This window comes from Danio rerio, chromosome 1 (assembly GCF_049306965.1).
Source record: "Danio rerio strain Tuebingen ecotype United States chromosome 1, GRCz12tu, whole genome shotgun sequence".
Lineage (NCBI taxonomy): Eukaryota > Metazoa > Chordata > Actinopteri > Cypriniformes > Danionidae > Danio > Danio rerio.
In genome coordinates this window covers 26,020,890-26,040,834 of record NC_133176.1, presented here as the reverse complement: position 1 = coordinate 26,040,834, position 19,945 = coordinate 26,020,890, and the positions used below count along the sequence as shown (strand labels likewise).

General features: G+C 34.8%; 1 protein-coding gene across 12 annotated transcripts in view; it reads left to right on the top strand.

Moving 5' to 3' along the window:
• sh3d19 (SH3 domain containing 19) overlaps positions 1-19,833 on the top strand; it is a 39,492-nt gene extending 19,659 nt beyond the window's left edge. For 5 of the 12 annotated variants that reach the window (XM_073944478.1, XM_009291020.5, XM_073944506.1 and 2 more), the window contains exons 7-20: positions 3-914; positions 1,013-1,126; positions 5,570-5,673; positions 6,431-6,471; positions 6,670-6,910; positions 8,878-8,946; positions 9,082-9,225; positions 10,165-10,240; positions 11,133-11,263; positions 14,206-14,276; positions 14,431-14,657; positions 16,609-16,652; positions 19,179-19,365; positions 19,484-19,833. In XM_073944478.1, the coding sequence (XP_073800579.1) occupies positions 3-914; positions 1,013-1,126; positions 5,570-5,673; positions 6,431-6,471; positions 6,670-6,910; positions 8,878-8,946; positions 9,082-9,225; positions 10,165-10,240; positions 11,133-11,263; positions 14,206-14,276; positions 14,431-14,657; positions 16,609-16,652; positions 19,179-19,365; positions 19,484-19,500 (2,378 nt within the window). In that variant the 3' untranslated portion in view covers positions 19,501-19,833. 12 annotated transcript variants of the gene reach the window in all.
• Positions 19,834-19,945: the final 112 nt, after the last annotated feature.

Genomic DNA, 19,945 nt, shown 5'->3' with positions numbered 1-19,945 from the left:
AGTTTTAGTGAAGCAGCCAATAAAACCACCTCGTCCAACATTACCTTGTAAACCCAAACCCCTCCTGCAAGAAACTACCAGATCTTCAACATCCACTTTCATCTCCCAACCCACTGTTGATCAAACCCCAATCCAACGTCCAGTGCCTCAGCCTCGCACCAAGTTCAAGCCCCTGAGTCCATCTAACCAGGTCACTGGGCAAACTCTGATACCACTGCAAGACAGCTGTGACACTATATCCCTTGTGGAGACCTTTGAATCCCATTCAGGCAAGTATCTGAAGGAACTCGTAGATGTCCTCAGCTCCGAACCTCAAAGTGAACTGAGTAACCCTGTAAACAATCAGGGAGAGCAGACCAACCTAACTAACGGGAACCAAATTGAGAACATGACCTTCCACCACAGCGACCGCAACATCCGCTCAAGAATCCAAGCCTTTGAAAGTCAAGCTGCCACAGAGAATGATGCAGCCTCTGTGCCTTTTCCACGTCCACGAAAAATTGGTGCTAAACCACCTATTCTGGCACCAAAACCCTCCATTGCCCCACGGCCCTCAGTCATAAAGCCTAAAGAAGAGCCGTTTTCACAATTTGACAGTCACTTATATGAAGAACTTGACATGGAACCTACACCAGCTCCAAGGCCGCAACTTTTTAAAAAACCATCCTTGGATTCAAGAGAAGAGTCTGACTCTCAGCCTTTTTTCAAAACAGCCCTTACTTCTCGACCCTCATTGGTCAAACATAAGAATGTATATTCCCAAGATGAAGAAGTGGTTGTCAAAGGACCTATTCCACCACTCAAGCCCAGTAAAGACCTGCTGAACGCCAACAATCACAACTCCACTGCTCTTCTGCCTGATCTCACATCCGCAGTGAACGTGCTAAGCAATGACTATGTGGATACTTCCATTAGTAAGTGCAGTTTTTTTAGGAATGCAATACATTGGTAAAAGTACTTTAAATATGCATACGTATATTCATTAATTATTATTAATGTGCCCCACTCACAGACCACTCACCCACTAAACCTGTCCGTCAAGGGGGATTCTCCTACATGGGAGGGAATACACAGGCGGTGACCAGGAGACCCACAGTCATCAGAGTCCCCAGTAAAACTGACAAAAGTAAGTCATTAAAACTAATGGCCAGATGAGATGTCAATGCAGATTACATTGCTGTTGCTTCCCTAATATTTTTTTCTGTGTGTTTTCATAATGGATTTTATTTTGTTTTAAAAGATGCCATTATAATGGAACTCTGTATATACCTAGACATGGCTCTATAATAGGTGTTCAGTACATGACTTACTGTGAGCCTCAAACATGTTCTCATTTAAATACTGTGTAAAATCACAGTGAAAATCATGCTAATAGGAACAAAACACAGACTTTGACGATTAATATGGTATTAATAATATGCCACCCCAGGCTGCGTTTGCTAGGCCTCAACAATCTCTAGTAAGATTTCAACAATACAATGATCTTTTTCCTTATGTTATTGTAATAAACATACCATATTTGTCAGTCTTATTTTGAAAATGGGAAAGGCAGGGAGACTAAAAAGAGCAGTTTATAGAAGCAGGCCAAGATGTCCCTGATGATGTCGATAGCGTAATGAATCAGGTCTATTGCATAGTGGAAGATATAATGCATATGCCTAATGTGAGGGGTAGGTTTAGGCTTTTTGTAGACTTTAATAACACATTAGATTACATTTACCACAATCCTTATACTATTCATGAATTAATTTCACCATATGGGCCAATCAAATCGAACATAGCCTTGCGTTGAGAGGCACCTCTTTTGAATGGTTTGCTAACGGCCATAAGCGTTTTGCACGCTGCTTATGTGCCCTGCGCGCCTCACGTTTTAACCGCCTTCTGCGCCTTGCGTTTTTGTCCTTGCGCAAGTTAAAAAAAAAAATTCAACTCTGAGCAGAAAAAAGAGTGTTACGTCACTCACGTCTGTTTCATTCTCCAATCAAATGAAAGCAGTGGCTGGGTTTCCGTTGAGGTTCCTTGCAGTGTTTATGTTGTCAAGACCGCGCACCTTTTTACTTGTCAACAAAAAGGCAGTGTGGTGCACCTTGCGTTTTTGGAATGTAAAGGCGCGTTCGGTGTGATCGGTCCCTTATAAAACCCTAATATTAGTATTTTTGGTTATGATTTGATGGCTGCAGAATTTTATTATAATCAGAGGTGGGAGTTTCTATTACACATTGACTATCAACTGTATTTAACACTGAAAATTTTTTTATCTCATTTGTTATTTGTTACCACTATTTCTGGTAAAAGTAATGTTAGCTCTTGTACATGTAGCCGAAGTGACTATTAAACCTAAAGGCTCCATATACTGCATTGGTTTAATAAATTTACAAAATTTATATTGGTTCTCAAATTTACAAAATCTAGAAATGATTTAAATGCTCTTTTATTTCTCCATAAAATACATCTAGAATTGGAAGCTCCATATTTGGACCTGTTGTGAATATTAGTTAGCTCCGCACTGACTTAGCTATAATGTCAAAGAAAACACAGCCAGGAATTAAACATCTGCATAAGCAGATGTCATTTAATAAAGTGTATTTCTTTCACTATTGAAGTGATATGACCCAATTCAGCAGTTTTTGCTTGTTGAAACATTCACATTTGACAAAAAACATGTTAAATTAACATAAGATTAAACATACATAAGGTATGTTTAATCTTATGTTAACATTATTCCTCTTTGGAGAGGAGCTGAAAAATTGCCTCAATTTGTAACTTGAGGTGGGCATATTAGTGGTTCCAGGGCATCATATCAGTCTGTATTTTGGCTAGTGATATGATGACGCATCTGTTCATCTCGTCCGGATGACAAGGAATCTGACCTAAAGTACATGCAAATGCTGGGGGCGTGCCCTATGAATCACGCAACAGTCTGCTTGTCTTCTGATGGGCGGAGTTTTACACTCATGCAATTTACATTAGAATGAGGAAAGAATGTTGTCTGAGGCTTACAGCATGCCTATTTCCATATACTGATCTGTTATTATTAATTTATGCCTAGATATACTAAGATTTTTTTTTCATAGGACACTTTTAATAACACCATGTGCATAGGATGTAATTTATTTGCATGTATGATATGGATAGATCATTAAAAATATACCTAGGGCTCTATTTTGACGGTCCATGCGCAGAGTGCAAAACGCAGGGCGCAAACGCTTTCAGGGCGTGTCAGAACGCATTTTTGCTAATTTAAGGAATGGGAAAATGCCATGGCGCATTGTCTAAAAGTGTTGAGTTTATTTTCTTAATGAGTTATAGGTGTGTTTTGAGAATAAACCAATCAGAGTCTCATCTCCCATTCCCTTTAAGAGCCAGATGCGTCACGCCATAAGCGCATTCGTTATTTACAGGACGTAAAGTAAGTCTAAGTGGAAAAACTGAACATTTCACAAGCTAACAGTTAACAGTTAACAATTTTTTTTAACAGAAAACTGTTAAACAGAGCATCTACTGCGTGAGAATGAGAGATATGGATGACTTTCACTTTCGCTCTTTGATAGGGAAACCTTTACGCACAGACATCAGTTAGTCTATAAATAATTAATTGCATTTGTTAAGCACAAATTTTCAGTTCTAATTTCCAGCAATCTAATAAATGAACTATATTAACGAAGTGTGTTTAAAAACCTGAGTTATATCCTAAAACACATGCTGTGCCCCTTATGATCTAAAACCTGACAGGTGGGCAAATCTAAGCTTGTTTTTAATAAAACAAATATAAATATGGATATAATAAATAATACTGCAATAATAATAACATTATACAAAATCAAATTGTTATGAATGAACTGAAAAAGCCTCCAGAGATGAAGAAGACATAAAAGCAGTGATTTTTCATATTTATGTAGACTAGAAAATAATATGTTTTGTAATATTTTAATCCTTTATATTTATATCCTATATCTATTCTTATTATATCCTATATATTTCCTTAATATTAAAATTTTTTTCATATGTAAAGATATTTGCCTATTGCTCTCTTGTGCGTATTAAGCAGTGTGTAAGCTAGGCGCAACTCTGCGCCTAAGTTTAGACCAGGTTTGTTTTGGTCTAATGAAAAATCTATTTTAGTTTCTCAAAATAGTGACGCGCCAGCGGTCCGCCTCAGAACGCCTTCCTTTTTAGACCAGAACGCCTATGGACGCACATATGAGCGCTAATGCATTTGCTATTTAAACAGCATAGCGCAAAGCCTCAAGTCGACTCTTGTGCCAAGCTGAAACTACCAAACAAGTATTGCGCAGTATGATATTTGGATGAAACAAGTTGTCAGCCTTGAGTGCAATCAGCCACAAAATAACTTGGTAATGTAATTACATTTTTAAGAGTGAAATAATTTAAAGTAGGGTATTGATTTTCATTTTTATCATTTAATCACAGTTACTTCTGCTAAGTACTGTACATAAGTTCAACGGTTCAGTATAAATCAGAGATCCAGAGTAATTGCATTTTGTGTTATGCAAATATATTTTGCTGAATAGGTATATTATTCAACTAAAGAAGGTTACATAGGAGTTATATTTTTGTTATTCAGATATTTTGCATACATTACATTGATTTTTCCACTAAAGAAAGTTAGATTTGTCTGACATTTGCACATCCTTAAGAAACAATCAAAGACATGAGAACATGGGTTATGCATAAAATATGGTGTCATTAGTTTGAAACGTTTCATATTTTGATAGATTTACTATGTTTAACATTTCTTTAGTGTTCTTTTTTATATATAAATCTAAAAGGCTCTGATTTAGAGGGACTTGAAGTTAAAATACTTTTAATTAATTGAGTAATTAAAAAAACTTCAGACAAAGTAATTAGAAACAAAATGTAAATACACTTGTAATGATGTCATTAAAAATAAATTACTTTTTTTGTAATAACTTACCTTTCCTAATGATGGGTAGCAATTGGAAGGGTATCTGCTGTGTAAAACATATGCTAGATAAATTGGCGTTTCATTCAGCTAGACTAAGCTGAAAAGAAAATAAATGAATGAAGTAACTTACCAAACACTGCCTGTCATCCATATCATTATGTTGCAATACAATTTCGAATTGCAGTTTTGGTTTCAAATTATGTCATACTTTGTCAGTTACCACAACAAGTAATGTTGCTCATGAGTTTGTTGAAAGTAATCAGAGGCATGTTTACATAAACATGCTTATTAGTAATAGATAAGCAGTGGTTTGCAAAAAATACAAACCTTGTATTTGTTTTACTTTATAAAAAAAGAGAGCTGCAGATGTTGTTTTAAACTGATTGGGTGGGCCATTATTATCTTAACATTATCCTAGTTACATTTGTACGTTGGATCTGCTTAGCCTACACCCTACCTAAATGTTTCATAAGACTTTTATTTTCACGTACACTACCAAAAAGTTTAAAATGTTTTAAATAGTTTTGAAAGCAGCCTCAAACATTTATTAATATCTTATTTTTTATTATTATTATTACTCCCAACAAACAATGAAACAGTGTTTGTGCTTAAATCTTGAAAAATCTTTAACAATTAAATCAGTTTCTGCATTTTCAGACTCTGAAGAGGCAGTAGAGTTTCCTCCTCCTTTACCTGTACAGAAGGCTGTGGGCAGCACACCTACACCTGCTAAAGCCTTTCGTCAAGTAAGACATTAAAGCTGTTCAAAGGGCAATAAACCTTAAAATGTCAACAGAGCTGTAAAGATTATTTTCCTCACTCTCTAATCTACTGAGATTTTGGCATTTGAAACTTGCTTTATTTTGACATTTACTAGAGATGTTAAAGAACACAGAACAAAGAGGGGGGTTTCTTTGAGATATACTCTGTGGATACAGATTTGTCTAGTATGTATAACATTCTCATTATGAGATTAAAATAAACATAGATTAAGATTACATGGATGTATCTACAAGTGTTAAGTTCTATTTGTTTTCTTTCCAAAGAATTTCTTTCCAAATATGTGTTCGAATACTTTTAGTAGTGTGTGTGTGTGGGTGTGTGTGTGCGCGTGTGTGTGTGTGTGTGTGTGTGTGTGTGTGTGTGTGTGTGTGTGTGTGTGTGTGTGTGTGTGTGTGTTATTATTATTATTATTATTATTATTGTTATTATTTTGATGTTCTAATATTTATTCTGTAAAAATAATTCAGTTTTTTTCTGTAAAACAAGCAAAATAATCTGCCAATGTGGGAAGCAAAAAAAAAACTTTTTTTCACTTTGAAATAAGATTAAAATGCTTACTGCATTGGCAGATTATTTAGGTTGTTTTAAGAAAATATTTACTTAATTTTAACATATTATTTCTAAAAACAAGACAATATTTTTTTCTTTTGCTCCCTCATTTAAAACAAAAAAAAAGCTTTTTTATGTATGCTTTTTTTAATGTTTTTTTTTTTCCTCTAGGACCCCTTCAATGTCTCATCTGATATGTCTATTCCTCCACGGTAAATTGATGCTATTTTTCTTCACAGTTGTTCTAGTATGTGTTTGTCAAAAATGGGCCTTTTGAATGTGCTTTATGGGTGTCCCATTTTCATAGCTAACTGGTTTGGCATCATGAGCATCAACAGTGTTTAAACACAGACAACATGTTTGACAACTTTTGATACTGCGTCCTTAAATTTAGCAAAATATTTTTTTAGGCCGAGTGGAGGAAAAGTATTGCCTCCTCGTCCACCACCAGCTAAAACAGGCCCAGGAAGACCACCTCCTCCACAGACGAATAACTCCCAACGGCGACCATCTGATTCAGGATTTTCACAAATAGCTCCATCAAAACAACAGCCATCTCAATGGCAGCAACAAAACCGTAGAGCTTCTAAAAAGGGGCCTGCTCTACCACCAAGACCCAACCCTGGACATCGTCTTTACAACAAATACACGGTCAGATTTTACCTCAATTAATTCTTCATTTAATGGTTTATCGAAAGCTATGAGAACACAGGCTATGTGGGAAAACATGACTCTACCAACATGTTTATTTACAAAATGTACTTGTATATATACAATTCAGAGCGGTTTTCAAATGAAGAGAACACTAGAACAGTGTTTCTCTAACACGTTTCTGGAGGCCACTAGCTCTGCACCTTTTCCACAGCTGCATCCCAAATGGCACACAATACGCACTTATGCATTTACACACTCAACAGCATAGTATATGTATATTGTGTCATCCCAAATGGAACACTAATGACTTTTTGCTAAGCAGAATTCAAACCGTTTCCCAGATGACGTTTGTGGGTTGCCAAATTATTAAAAAAGGTGACCAAACTATCAAATAATACCTGCCTTGAGTATAATTGTATTTTTCAACAAGAGGTGTATAATCTCTCGTAGAAGAATTTTGCTTTCACAATCCAAAATAAATAATGTAATCCAACATCAGTGCCCAAAAGCAGCAGCGGTCGTTGAGTGTGTGAAGTGTCCATCATTCCACACTTTATTTTAATGGTTGAATAAGTGCACTTATTATTTTAAGAGTTTTCGGTAACGCACTACTTACACTATTTATACTACAAAATGACGTAGAATAGTGCATAAGTATGTGATTTGGGACGCACCTCGTGTCTGCTTAACCAAACACCCCTGATTCAGATAATCGGCTCATAAACAGAGACTGAAATACCTGTAATGGGTGTGACAGACAAAGGAGACATCCAAAACATGCAAATTTCGTGGTCCTCCAGGAATGTGGTTGAGAAGCACTGCACTAGAGGCAATAGAACAACTTTTTTTGCATTTTGGCACCCTGCCCACTTGAAAGGGATAGTTCACCCAAAAATGAAACTTCTGTCATCATTAACTCATCCTGAAACTACACATGATCTAAAGCTCAAATCGAACTGAACAACCCAATGCAGGGACATCCTAAAACTCTTAACGTGAAAAAAATTTTAACATATCTAAACCAACCAGAGAAACTCAAATTTCTGTCAAACTTTACTTGTAATTAACCCTGACTACTGTAAAAAGGAATGAGTCCCAATACCATAGATAAAGGAAAAACATCACATTAAGTGTTTTTCCCCATTATATTCCCCGAGGCTTATTGTACCTTAACAACAAGCGGGGAAAATCTGATTTCTATCAAATTTTACTTGTGATTACTACTAACTAGTAGCAAAAGAATTAGCCCCGTTTCCACTGCTAAAGTGAACTATATTGTGTTAAGTGTTTTCTCCTATGTTGTTGTGGGGACATCAGTGACATGCACAAGCACTTTCTTTTGACAGCAATGGTTACTTTATTATAAATAAAATTTGATTTTACAAACAATGTTTTTAACATTTGGTTTTCCTTGGTTGTTGTCAAGTTACTTTAAGTCTTTTCCTGTTATGGACTTCAATGGGGAGAAAACGTTTAACGGGATATTGTTGATTTCATCTAAGAAATTAGGGCTCGTTCAATTGACAATAGTTAGTGTTAATCAGAAATAAATTTGACAGAAATTTGGATCTCTCTGGTTGATGCTTAGGTATATTAAGCCATGTTAAGCTTCCATGTTTTAGAATGTCCCCCAATGAATCGCAAAAAGTCCTTGCTTTGTTATGCCGCGACTGACCACATCTGATTCCAATGTGTAAGGTTAAGAGTAGGTGGTGTTATTTCAAAATGTAAGCATTAAAACCTTTTTAGCATTGACCTTTTAGTGAAACAGTCACATCAATCTACTATAGAGAAAATTTAAGCTGTTTTATTTTTATTGCCACTCACTGGACATTTTACTTTTGGCTTTGAGGCATGCAAGTACCAACAGTATATTTCTTAAAAAAAACACATAATTTGAATGAGCCGACATTGCAGCTTGGACAAATTAACACAATTCTGTGTTTTTCTTTTGATTTGCTTAGCTTGAAGTCCCTCATGGAATTGCTGAGTTTGACTACAATGGCTCTAACACTGGAGAGCTGTCCTTTCAGGTGACCTCAAAGTCAATACATACACTATAGACCCGTAATGTCGTTATCTCAGGTTACTGCTGGTTAATGTGTTGTTCAGCCAGTGAAATTTAGTCATTGGAAATTCTACCATTTCTATCTTTTTATTCCCTACAGAAAAATGAAGTCCTTGTCTTACTTGAGGAGTTAGACAGCAGAACATTTGAATGCCAAGCAGGAAACACCAAGGGCACAGTGCAGAAAAGTCATATGAAGATAATCACACCTTTAACAGATTTATCCAGCAATTCACTACCACAGGTGATCAATATTGACATTAATTCAGTGTTTATTAGTAGTTTTTGTAGTAAGTCACCCCAGAAACATAATTATATTTATTTAAGTACATGGTCCATCAACCTGTATAAGCACATATGACCAACACACTCTTTAAAAAAAAGTTATATATATATATATATATATATATATATATATATATATATATATATATATATAACAATATTGTACCAGTAAATTTAGACCAGGTTTCAGTTGGTCAGAGATGTAGTTTATTTCAAGTGCCTTAATGTAGCATACAATTCATGTTTATTTCTATAGCACTTTTACAATGTAGATTGTGTCAAAACTGCTGAACCTAGAAGATTCTAGTAAATTGAAACTGTGTCAGTCCAGTTTTCAGAGTTCAAGTTCAGCATCACCATCATTATACAATAACTTGCTTAATTACCTTAACCTGCCTAGTTTACATAATTAAACTAGTTAAGCCTTAAATGTCAAATATTATATATCTAGTCAAATATTATGTACTGTCATCATGGCAAAGATAAAATATATCAGTTAAAGGAGTTATTAAAGCTATTATGTTTAGAAATGTGTTGATGAAATCTTCTCTCCGTTAAACAGAAATTGGGGGAAAAAAGAGGGGGGCTAATAATTCTGACTTCAACTTTTTGTACATGGACTGCTGTGCATTTGTGTCATGAGAACTTGAATCTTGATGTATCCATACTGTTAGCTATTTGGCGCTTCTGTTAAAGCCAGGAAGGGGAAATAGATGTTGGGGATGATTTTTTGTTTTTCTGTTTTGTGTAAATCTATATAAATGCTTATAAATAAAGTATTAAACAAAGATTTTTAGTTTAGGAAAGTTTATATATGAAAGCAAGACAGAAAATGTTTTGCGGTGTATGCTGTCTCACAATGTCACCATACTAACATTTCTCTCTATGGGTTTTACAGAAAACCAGTTCCTTTAGAGGAATGGGAGGAAATGCTGGATCTCTACAAGTGGAAGCCCTGTATGACTTTACCCCAGGTGAATATAGACATGCAACTTTATTCTGTGTAAGAAAACAAAAGTCCATTTTCCCAGATAATGTGAATTTAATAATGTTAAACATTAGGGATGCTCTAATTGATCGGCCGAAGTTCAGCATCGGCCGATAACCACATTTGATGACTCGATTGGTACTCGCCATTCTGGCCGATCTCATCACAGGTGTTTAGGAGTTTACAAGTAGAGGAAGATGCACTTGTGCTCCCGTATTATACATGGCCTACAACAGCCACAACACGTTAGAAGGTAAATAATGTGTAGAGACGCGAAAATATATAGAGAAGCAGTGTGACCTCTGTTTATACATTCAATTGGTGTGACTCACGTGAGTGATGGCCTCTTTATTGCAAGTGCATCCATTTTATTCACCATGTTTTGAGCTACTGGGACACGAGCAGTTTGTAATGTTTCTTACCAAATTTTGCATGCCTTATATTATTTTCTGTAAAGCTGCTTCTGGCCATAATATGTTCACACCTAAATGGTTTAAAGAGACGTGTTTAAGGGATTACATGCAACATCCTTGATTCATTTTCTTAGGAAAGGTGAGATCTCCACTTAAGTATCATACTTTGAGGGAAAATGTGCTTTAATGCATTATAAAGCTTGAAGCATTAGAATCGGTTCTCTGTATTGGCTGATCACCATGACAAGGAATCGGTTGATTCTGTATCGCCTGCAAAAATCCAGATCGCAGCATTCCTACTAAACAGTTCTAAAGTAGGAACTAAGGATAATTACTACATAATATACCGTTTCATCCATATTTGTAGGATCAGTTGCCCATTAATTAAGTATATCTTCTTTATGATCAAGGTTAGAAGCGCTTGTGAAACTCTTTCTATAATTCTCATATGTGTTTGTGTCTCAGCGGGGCCAGGAGAGCTGGCTTTAAAAGCCGGTGATGTGGTGTCTAATGTAGAACAGCTGGACGATGATTGGTACATGGGAACATGCAGAAATGCCACTGGATTCTTCCCTATTAACTATGTTAAGGTGCTGGTAAGTGAATTTTTCTCAAAAACAACAGGAGATGCCCCAGTACATTTTGTTAATGTTGTTGTGAGAATTATTTGATACGTTTAATTCCTTTCAAATTGAATGTTAAAGAGAATGTTCAATTAACATCAAATATTTTAATCTAGCTCTTAAATAGGTGGTTATTGTCTTTCTAAATTTCACAAATGCATCTACTGGCAAATTGTTGTGCAATAATATGTTAATATTGGTATTTGTTGATGTAATAAGTCAGTTTAATGTAATTAACTGCAGTACTTAAATTAATCAAGCAAAAACATTTATTTCAGTTTATTAGGTATCATTAGGCTTCCTCCCATTATGGATACTATTCCATAAATGTGACCCTAGACCAGATTAGTATCCATTGTTTATTCATAAACTTTCAATTGAGGTATAGTTTGTTTGGATAGGAGAATATTTGGCAAAGATACAACTAATAGAAATCTGTAATCGGAGTGTTTTTATTTGCATTTAAAGTTTTTTAAATAAAGTGTTATAATGCTTATTACTAATCAAATAGAATTCAAAGTTTTGATATATTTACAGTTGGACATGTACACAATATCTGGAATATGATCTTTACTTAATATTCAAAGATTAAATTTGGCATAAAATGACCCAATGTATTCCCAAAAATATACTTAAACAACATACTGTAAAACTGATTTTTGTCATCCACGGTCACAAATCAGTTTGATTGGGATCTTTTATACTGCTCAGATTTTACAAATACTGTTGTGTTGACAGCATTCACAAGGTCATATATTTAACCCTTTCACATAAGACTTCATAAAGTAAACAAATATCTTTGTTTTATCAATTCAGCAAATCTGTGAACCAACACTTTGCTTTAAAATAGCTAGCTCCTATCGAGAGATTCTTTCTATTAGACAAGCCTTTATTAAGGATATTGAGCAACACGACAAGTGCTGATTCAGCATTCTTAAGGGTCCCATAAAGTGCTTTAAAATATGCATTTTTATTGGATGTTTGATGTAATCTGAACTGAAACATGATGAGAGGGTGGGATATAGAGTGGGAGATCTTTTCTTTTATTATTTCAGCAAATAGGACAGTAAAAAAAAATTTTTTTTACAATGTGAAAAATGTGAAAAGGATCTATTAATAAAAACTGTGACGCACTCACAACTGTGACTCTGACAAAATCCAACAAAATGTGCCTGTAGCCGTCTGTCTGCTTCTGTCATTGCAGTGTGAATTGGCTGTAAAGCTAGTGAATTACATGAACACGCTAAAAAATCTTTAAAAGCAAGCTTCAGTTTTAATCAACTCCGTTTTCTGTCTAAAGTCAAACATTTCTTAAATCCCACTTCACTAGAGATGGCTGTCTACGCGTTTATTACATCACGGTTAGATTACTGCAATGCACTTTACTGTGGCATTTTAAAATCTCAAATTTCTCTCCTTCAGTTGGACCAAAATGCTGCTGCGAGATTTATTTGTAATAACAGAAAATATGACCACATTACCCCTCTTCAAAGGGGCCTTCATTGGCTGCCCGTCCAATTCAAAATTCATTTTAAAGTGCTTTTACTGGTATATAAATCTTTTCATAATCTAGCCCCAATCTCTCGGAGCTGTTGCATTTTTACACTCCTGTGAGACTTACAGGATCTGTAAATGAGTAGATCAAGTCTTAGATCAAGTTAGAGGGGACTGAGCTTTCTCTGTGGTGGGTCCTCGGTTATGGAACACCTTGCCCCTTGAGAGTAGAATGGCTCCATCACTGTCTATTTTTAAATCACTCCTTAAAACATACCTCATTAGTTTGGCTTTTTAAAATTATTTTAATAGTCGTTTTATTTTTATTAGTCGTTTCTCTTGTCTTATAGGTTTTTATATTCTGTCTTTTTATTTTACTTTGTCTTATGTGCAGCACTTTGGTCAGTCTTGTGACTGTTTTTAAATGTGCTTTTTAAATGAATGAACTTGAACTTAAAATAATTAATAGATGTTTCCAAATTAAGTTACAGATTTCTCTTCCTAATATAAACAACCAACCAATGCCAGGTTGGAATAGCAAGACATAATGGATTTTTTCTTGGTACACTGCAGATTTTCAACAAAAATAAATAAACTATTCATGAAAGTGTAAATAAAACCCTTCATGTGTATTTAATAGGGTATATGCAGAAGTATGCGGAAGGACTTTTAATTTGTCAGCGCTTCTGGTGAACTGTGTGCCATTACAAAATCAGCACGTTTAACGTCTGTTTTCTTTGAAAATTAGCCCTCTCCACAGGCTGAGTGATATTCGTTGTAAAGTGGGTCTCAGAATGTACAAGAAGCACTGCATTAAATTACATTTTCCCTGCCATGTCTTTAAAATGTAAACATTTATTTTACCCCAGTATTTTCAATGGAGCTTCTGTGCTAGCCTGCTAATCCTGATGTGTGCGAGTAAACCGCTAGTAAGCAAATAAATGGAAGCAAAAGTCTATTAAACTGATTACATTTTAATTGGATTACAATATCGATGCTGTAAAAGGAACAGAATAAAATGGAAAAAAAGGTCACATTAACCGTTCACCAGGAGTTTATCAGTATTGGAAGAAACACTAGCTCTTCAAATAGCTATAATATAAGGAAGTGTTTATGATTATTACTTATTATTACTACATAAAAACTTTATAATGTTGCCTAATATCAGCTACTTTATCAATTAAGCATAAATAGCAGCAAATTACATTTATTTAGAGGGGGAAACGTGTAAAATAGAAGCTCTCCCTCTTTGAATTTAGTGTAAATAGAATCTGTCGTTTATTGTGTAGTATCTTTAACTATTTACACAGTGACCCTGACAAAAGAAACCCCATTTTGCATGTTTGTTGGAAAGTATTTCACAATTAGAAATGATAAAAATGATTAGCATCTGTGCAATTACCAAATATCTTCTTTTCCAGAGCAAGCCTAATATATATGCACCAGCATTCAGAAATGAGTGGAAAAACAAACCATCTCCCGAGACTGTCAGGTTAGTCATTCTCAAAAGATTTGATTGTGAAAGCCTGAACGCGTGTTAAATTAACAATATTTTTTTTAAATCAGTTTTATTGGACAAGCCGACAATCTTATTAACTTTATAGTCATTCAGTCAAATCTGATGTCTGTCTGTGTATTTTCCTCAGAGGCCCTCGGTGTGTTGCCAGGTTTGACTTTGAGGGAGAGCAGGGTGATGAGCTCTCGTTCTTTGAAGATGATGTTATTCAGCTCAAGGAATATTTAGGAGAGGAATGGGCTCGTGGAGAAGTCAATGGTCACGTCGGCATTTTCCCTCTCAACTTTGTGGAAGTGATTGAGGATCTCCCATCAGTCCCAGTGCAGAAATCTGCTCCCAATAAAATTGCATTGCCTGGTAAGAGCCTCAAGCTATTTTTCACAATACACATTTTATTTGATTACCAAATACTGCTCATTCAAATGACTTATTTGAAATGGCTGTTAAATCAAGACTCAAGAGCCAAATAAAGAAGAAAACAATTATCAGAGCAGAGAAAAAGTTCGCCATTTCCTTATTAATGCAGTGGAAGGGCACTTTAAAATGTACTAACAACATTAAAAATGACTAAAGAAGGCTGTTAATCCTCAACATTGAATTTACATTCATAATTTTTCTAACATTAATGACATGCTTCCTATTTACAATTTTTTACAAAAAAAGGATTTTTGTCTGGGCGGACCAGCCTTCAGTCTGAGTAGGCCGGAGCCACCCTGACCTTTATGTAGCCTCGCCTTTACATAAGCATTTGACTGTCATTATTAATCAATGGTTTATTGAGTCATTGAGTCACCCTGTTCATAAGATAATGCTGAATTATTTATAAACGAAACACAACAATTAGACATGCAGCAAAGAGACCAAATATACCATATGATGCCTAAATATATTTTACTTGCATTTCACCCAAAAATTATGTTATTAATTTTTCCCTCTCATATTGTTTCAATTACCTGAGAGCTTTGATCATTTTCAGAGCACAAATTCAGTTATTTTAGATGAAATTGAAGAGCTCTCTCATCCTCTATAGACAGCAATAGTCCCAAAACATTTAGGGCTATATTTTAACGATCTAGGGGCAAAGTCTAAAGCACATGGCACAAAAGCATTAAGGTTATGTCCGAATCCACTTTTGCTAATTTAAAGATGGAAAAATACGTTCTGCACCTCTTTACCTTCTCTTTTACTCTTTACACTCTTACTTTCCTGGATAAGGAAACAGTGTTGTACGCACTCCACTGAAGACATCCATTAGCCTACATATTTCATTTGTTTAGCACAAAGATTTGTTTCAAAACTATTTCTAAATTCAGTTCTAATTTCCAGCAAATTAACAAATGAACAATAATAACGAAGTGTGCTCAAACAACTGAGTTATATCCAAACACACGTCCTATCATATGCCTTATATGATGATGCAGACGACAAATCTAAAACTTGTTTTTATTAAAGAAAATATAAATCTGCATATAAATAATAATAACATTATACAAATGCAAATTGTCATGAATAAACTGAAAAAGCCTGGACCTTAGACCAGTTTTTAGCTGGTCAACGGCGCGGTATATTTCTGTTCTTCAAAATAGCAACACACCAACAATGCGCCTCAACGCAAAGTGGCTCAAATGTATAGGCTATTTAAACAACATAGCACAAAACGGAAAAATTAGGGTTGCACTGGTCTGAAACCAGCAACAAATCGCGACCCACACATTTTGCGCCTTATTCCACCTGGTGTATGGAATAATGGAACCAAAAGCATTCCATGTGAACTCCTGAAATTTTCATTTTGCCTCTGCAGTTTCAGAAAGCATGCATCATGTTCAGTTTCCTATGAACTTGACCAACTTGTAGATGTCTAATCTTTGCTCAGCATCAACAACAAGTTGTATTGCAGCATCAGTGACTCAGTGAGTGGGCTACTCTCCCTATGGCAGGAATGTGAGGAATTTGCCCTTCTGTTTGTGTTTCATTAAGGCCCGGGTGAAACTTCTTCACACTGTAGTGAACAGGGAGATTGTTTTCTCGTGGATAGATGAGATGATTCTCTTAACTGCAGCTCCTGGAGCAAATTAACAGTTTTTACATCCCCAATAATAAAGTGCAATTCATTCACAAACTGCATTTGTATGCAGGCACTCAATCGAGATCAGGAATCAGTCAAGTTCACAAAGCAAACGAAGAAATTGGTTGAAACACTCTAGAATATTTATAACTTAAGGAAGAGTGCAGTATTTTGGCACAGAGTTGTTTTATAATAGATTTTACAGTTACATTCATTTACAGTAGGTTGTGTTTTATTTTTCAGGAATGGCCAGCTCATCCACACAATCATCATACAGAGCCAGTGAGGTACCCATCTTACCATCTGAACTCATTCATGATTTCCTGTACTAGCGGAACAGCATTTTATTAAAACTGAAACTTTACTCATCATCGAGTAGTTCCAAACATAAAAATTTTTATTTATTTATTTATTTTCAGATAAATAAACAAAAAAAAGGTATTTTGAAAAGCAAAAAGCAGATAACCACTGACATTCATGGATGGAAAAACAAATATGTGACCTTCTTGTATTTGTATTGCATGGGCATATTCGTGGAAATCCAAAATTATAGTTTTTTTTCTTTCATGTCAAAAATCATTAGTATTTTCAGTGAAGATTATGTTCCATGAAGATGTTTTGTACATTTTTATAACATAAATACTCCCAATAACCCAATTTTGATTAGTAAAGTGCATTGATGAAAACTTCTTCTGCCTTTTGTGTTTCACAGAATAAAGTTGCAGAGTGTCAGGATGAGTAAGCATTTTGTTTAATTGCTACTTCAATGGGACATTATGTGTATGTATATATATATATATATATATATATATATATATATATATATATATATATATATATATATATATATATATATATATATACACACACACATATATATATATATATATATATATATATATATATATATATATATATATATATATATATATATATATATATATATATATATATATATATATATATATACACACACATATATACACACATAATGTCCCATTGAAGTAGCAATTAAACAAAATGCTTACTCATCCTGACACTCTGCAACTTTATTCTGTGAAACACAAAAGGCAGAAGACGTATAGAAGGAAGATTCTAGTCTTCTGTAAATTGGGATCATATAAATGGCAAAAAAGCAACCTGATCATTTTTGACACATTTCATTTACTAAAGCAATCCTGCATTCACTTCACTTTATTTCATGATAGGAAGTAAATTTGTGATTTTTAACAAACCACTTGTTTTACCTTCCATAGTTAGAAGTTTCTATAAGTTTGTGACTTCCAATAAAAAAGTATGCATAGTAAAAAATAATGTGGACAATATTATCAAATTCATATTAATATTTAATGATTATTGATTTAAAGACAAAATGATTTGCCGTTCGGTGATATTTTTAATCAAATATTTCCCAAGTAATGTTCAACAGATAATTCTATGTTTTTCCTATATTTTTTCGTACATGAAAAAATCTTAAAGGGCACCAATGATGGAAACATCTTTTGTAAGCTGTTTGGATAGAACTGTGTGTAGATATAGTGTGTCCACAGTTATATTTTAGTGATGGAATCACAATAAGTCTCTCTTTTTTTTCCCGAGGTTAAATATAGGATCCAAATTCCTCCCATTTTGCCCTTTAATTTGTTAACTTTGACTGGAATAAAGCATTTTTTATTTCATCATAATTTAAGGTTAATATTAATAGGCCCTTAATAGAAATTTTATTATTAACTTAGAAATTATTTTGATTGACTCAAGAACAAACCAGTGTTCTTCAATGAGTTGCCTAGCTAAACTAAGCAGCCTAATTAATCCCTTAAATTGCACATAGATGATTACTAAAGAGGTGGCATGGTGTCTCAGTTGTCACCGCACTGCAAGAAGGTCGCTGGATTGAATCCCAGGTGGACCAGTTGGCATTTTTGTGTGGAGTTTGGATGTTCTCCATATGTTTGTATGGTGCTCCTGTTTACCCCATAGTCCAAACACATGAGGTGTGTGAATTGGATGAAATGAAATTGGACATTTTCTTTCAGAAATATTGAGATATATTGAACTTTGACCAACAGTAAACCGGACTTTGCATGTTGCAGTGCTTTCCGTGTCCAGTGTGAAAGCCTCTACACTCGGTGCAGCTGGAGGGAGAGTTAAACCAATGCGCTGAACTCTACAGTGCAGTGCAGCACAGCATAAACTTTTTTTTCAGCTTTTACTTTCACCCATTTTTTATCCTTCAGGTGAAAAATCCAAAAGTACATTTCGGCAGTAAAGATATACATTCGGTTATTGCTTTCACTACACTACTAGCAAGACATTAGATATTATTCAAGTGGAAAAGAGTAGACCCCCCAACACATGCTGGCTGGATAAATGAAGTAATGTTGTATGAGTGTGAGAATATAAACAAATTAGAGCATATATGGGTAAGCATATATGGATGTTTCCCAGTACTGGATTGCAGCTGAAAGGACATAAAACATGCTGGAATATTTGGTGGTTCATTCCGCTGTGGCAACCCCTGATAACTAAGGCACTGAGCTGAAAGAAAATGAATGAATGCTTTTATCTTAAAATTTCACTAATTATTTTGTAAGTACTTTCATCAAGCTAAAGTCAAAACAAAAGTAATTTATAATTAGAACTTTATCATTTAGACTCTTCCCTAAAAACTTGTGTGTTATATATTTTAAAAAGAATTCAAATTTCAATACAGAGCTAATTATTTTGCCCTCAGCTAATGTTATAAGTCTCTTGAAGTAAGGGAACTGTGTATGCAGGTAAAGAAGAATGTTCTTTTTGTTGTTTATCTACAGGCTGAAAGCAATGGTGCAGAATGGGCTGTGGCACTTTATGACTTCACAGCAGAGACCGAGGAGGATCTGCCCTTCCAGCAGGGAGACAGAATCCTGGTCACAGCTCATGTAGATGATGAATGGTGGAGCGGAAGAATCAATGGCAGAGAGGGCTTCTTCCCTAAAGCGTTTGTGGAGAGTGTAGCAGGTGAGATTATAAAGTGACAGCGCCCTCTAGTGGACAGTTGCAGGAAATACATCTCAGAACCTGTGCTTTTCATTTTTAGTGATTTTAAATATCTTTCTTGTTTTTTGTTTTTTTACAGATGGAAGGAAGTGGTAACAGTTATTCATCAAAGGCATCCTCAGAAGCAGTGTTTTTTTTCTTCTTTAAAGTGTATTTACAGGTTATTTTATTTGTATGTTTGTTGAATGTATTTATAAATGTGAACTCCAAATTCTATTGCAATCTAAAAATATATATTCATGAACTGTTTTTGGCATTACTTATTTGTCTGAAATTGCTGTTTTTCAATCTACTTTAATTTACTGTATTGAAGGGGACCTCTTATGCAAAAATCAATTGTGGCAACAGTGTGTGAATATAGACATCCTCTAATGGTAAAATTGTGTCGTATTTTTTATAATCACAATTCATAAAAGTCTTTAGTAACCATTTGATTGACATTCTCCCTTTATACACTGTAAAAAATTGCTGGGTTCCACACAATTCCTTCACCTTTTCCCAACTCAAAACGATTAAGTTGACAATCATTTTGCCCCGCCCA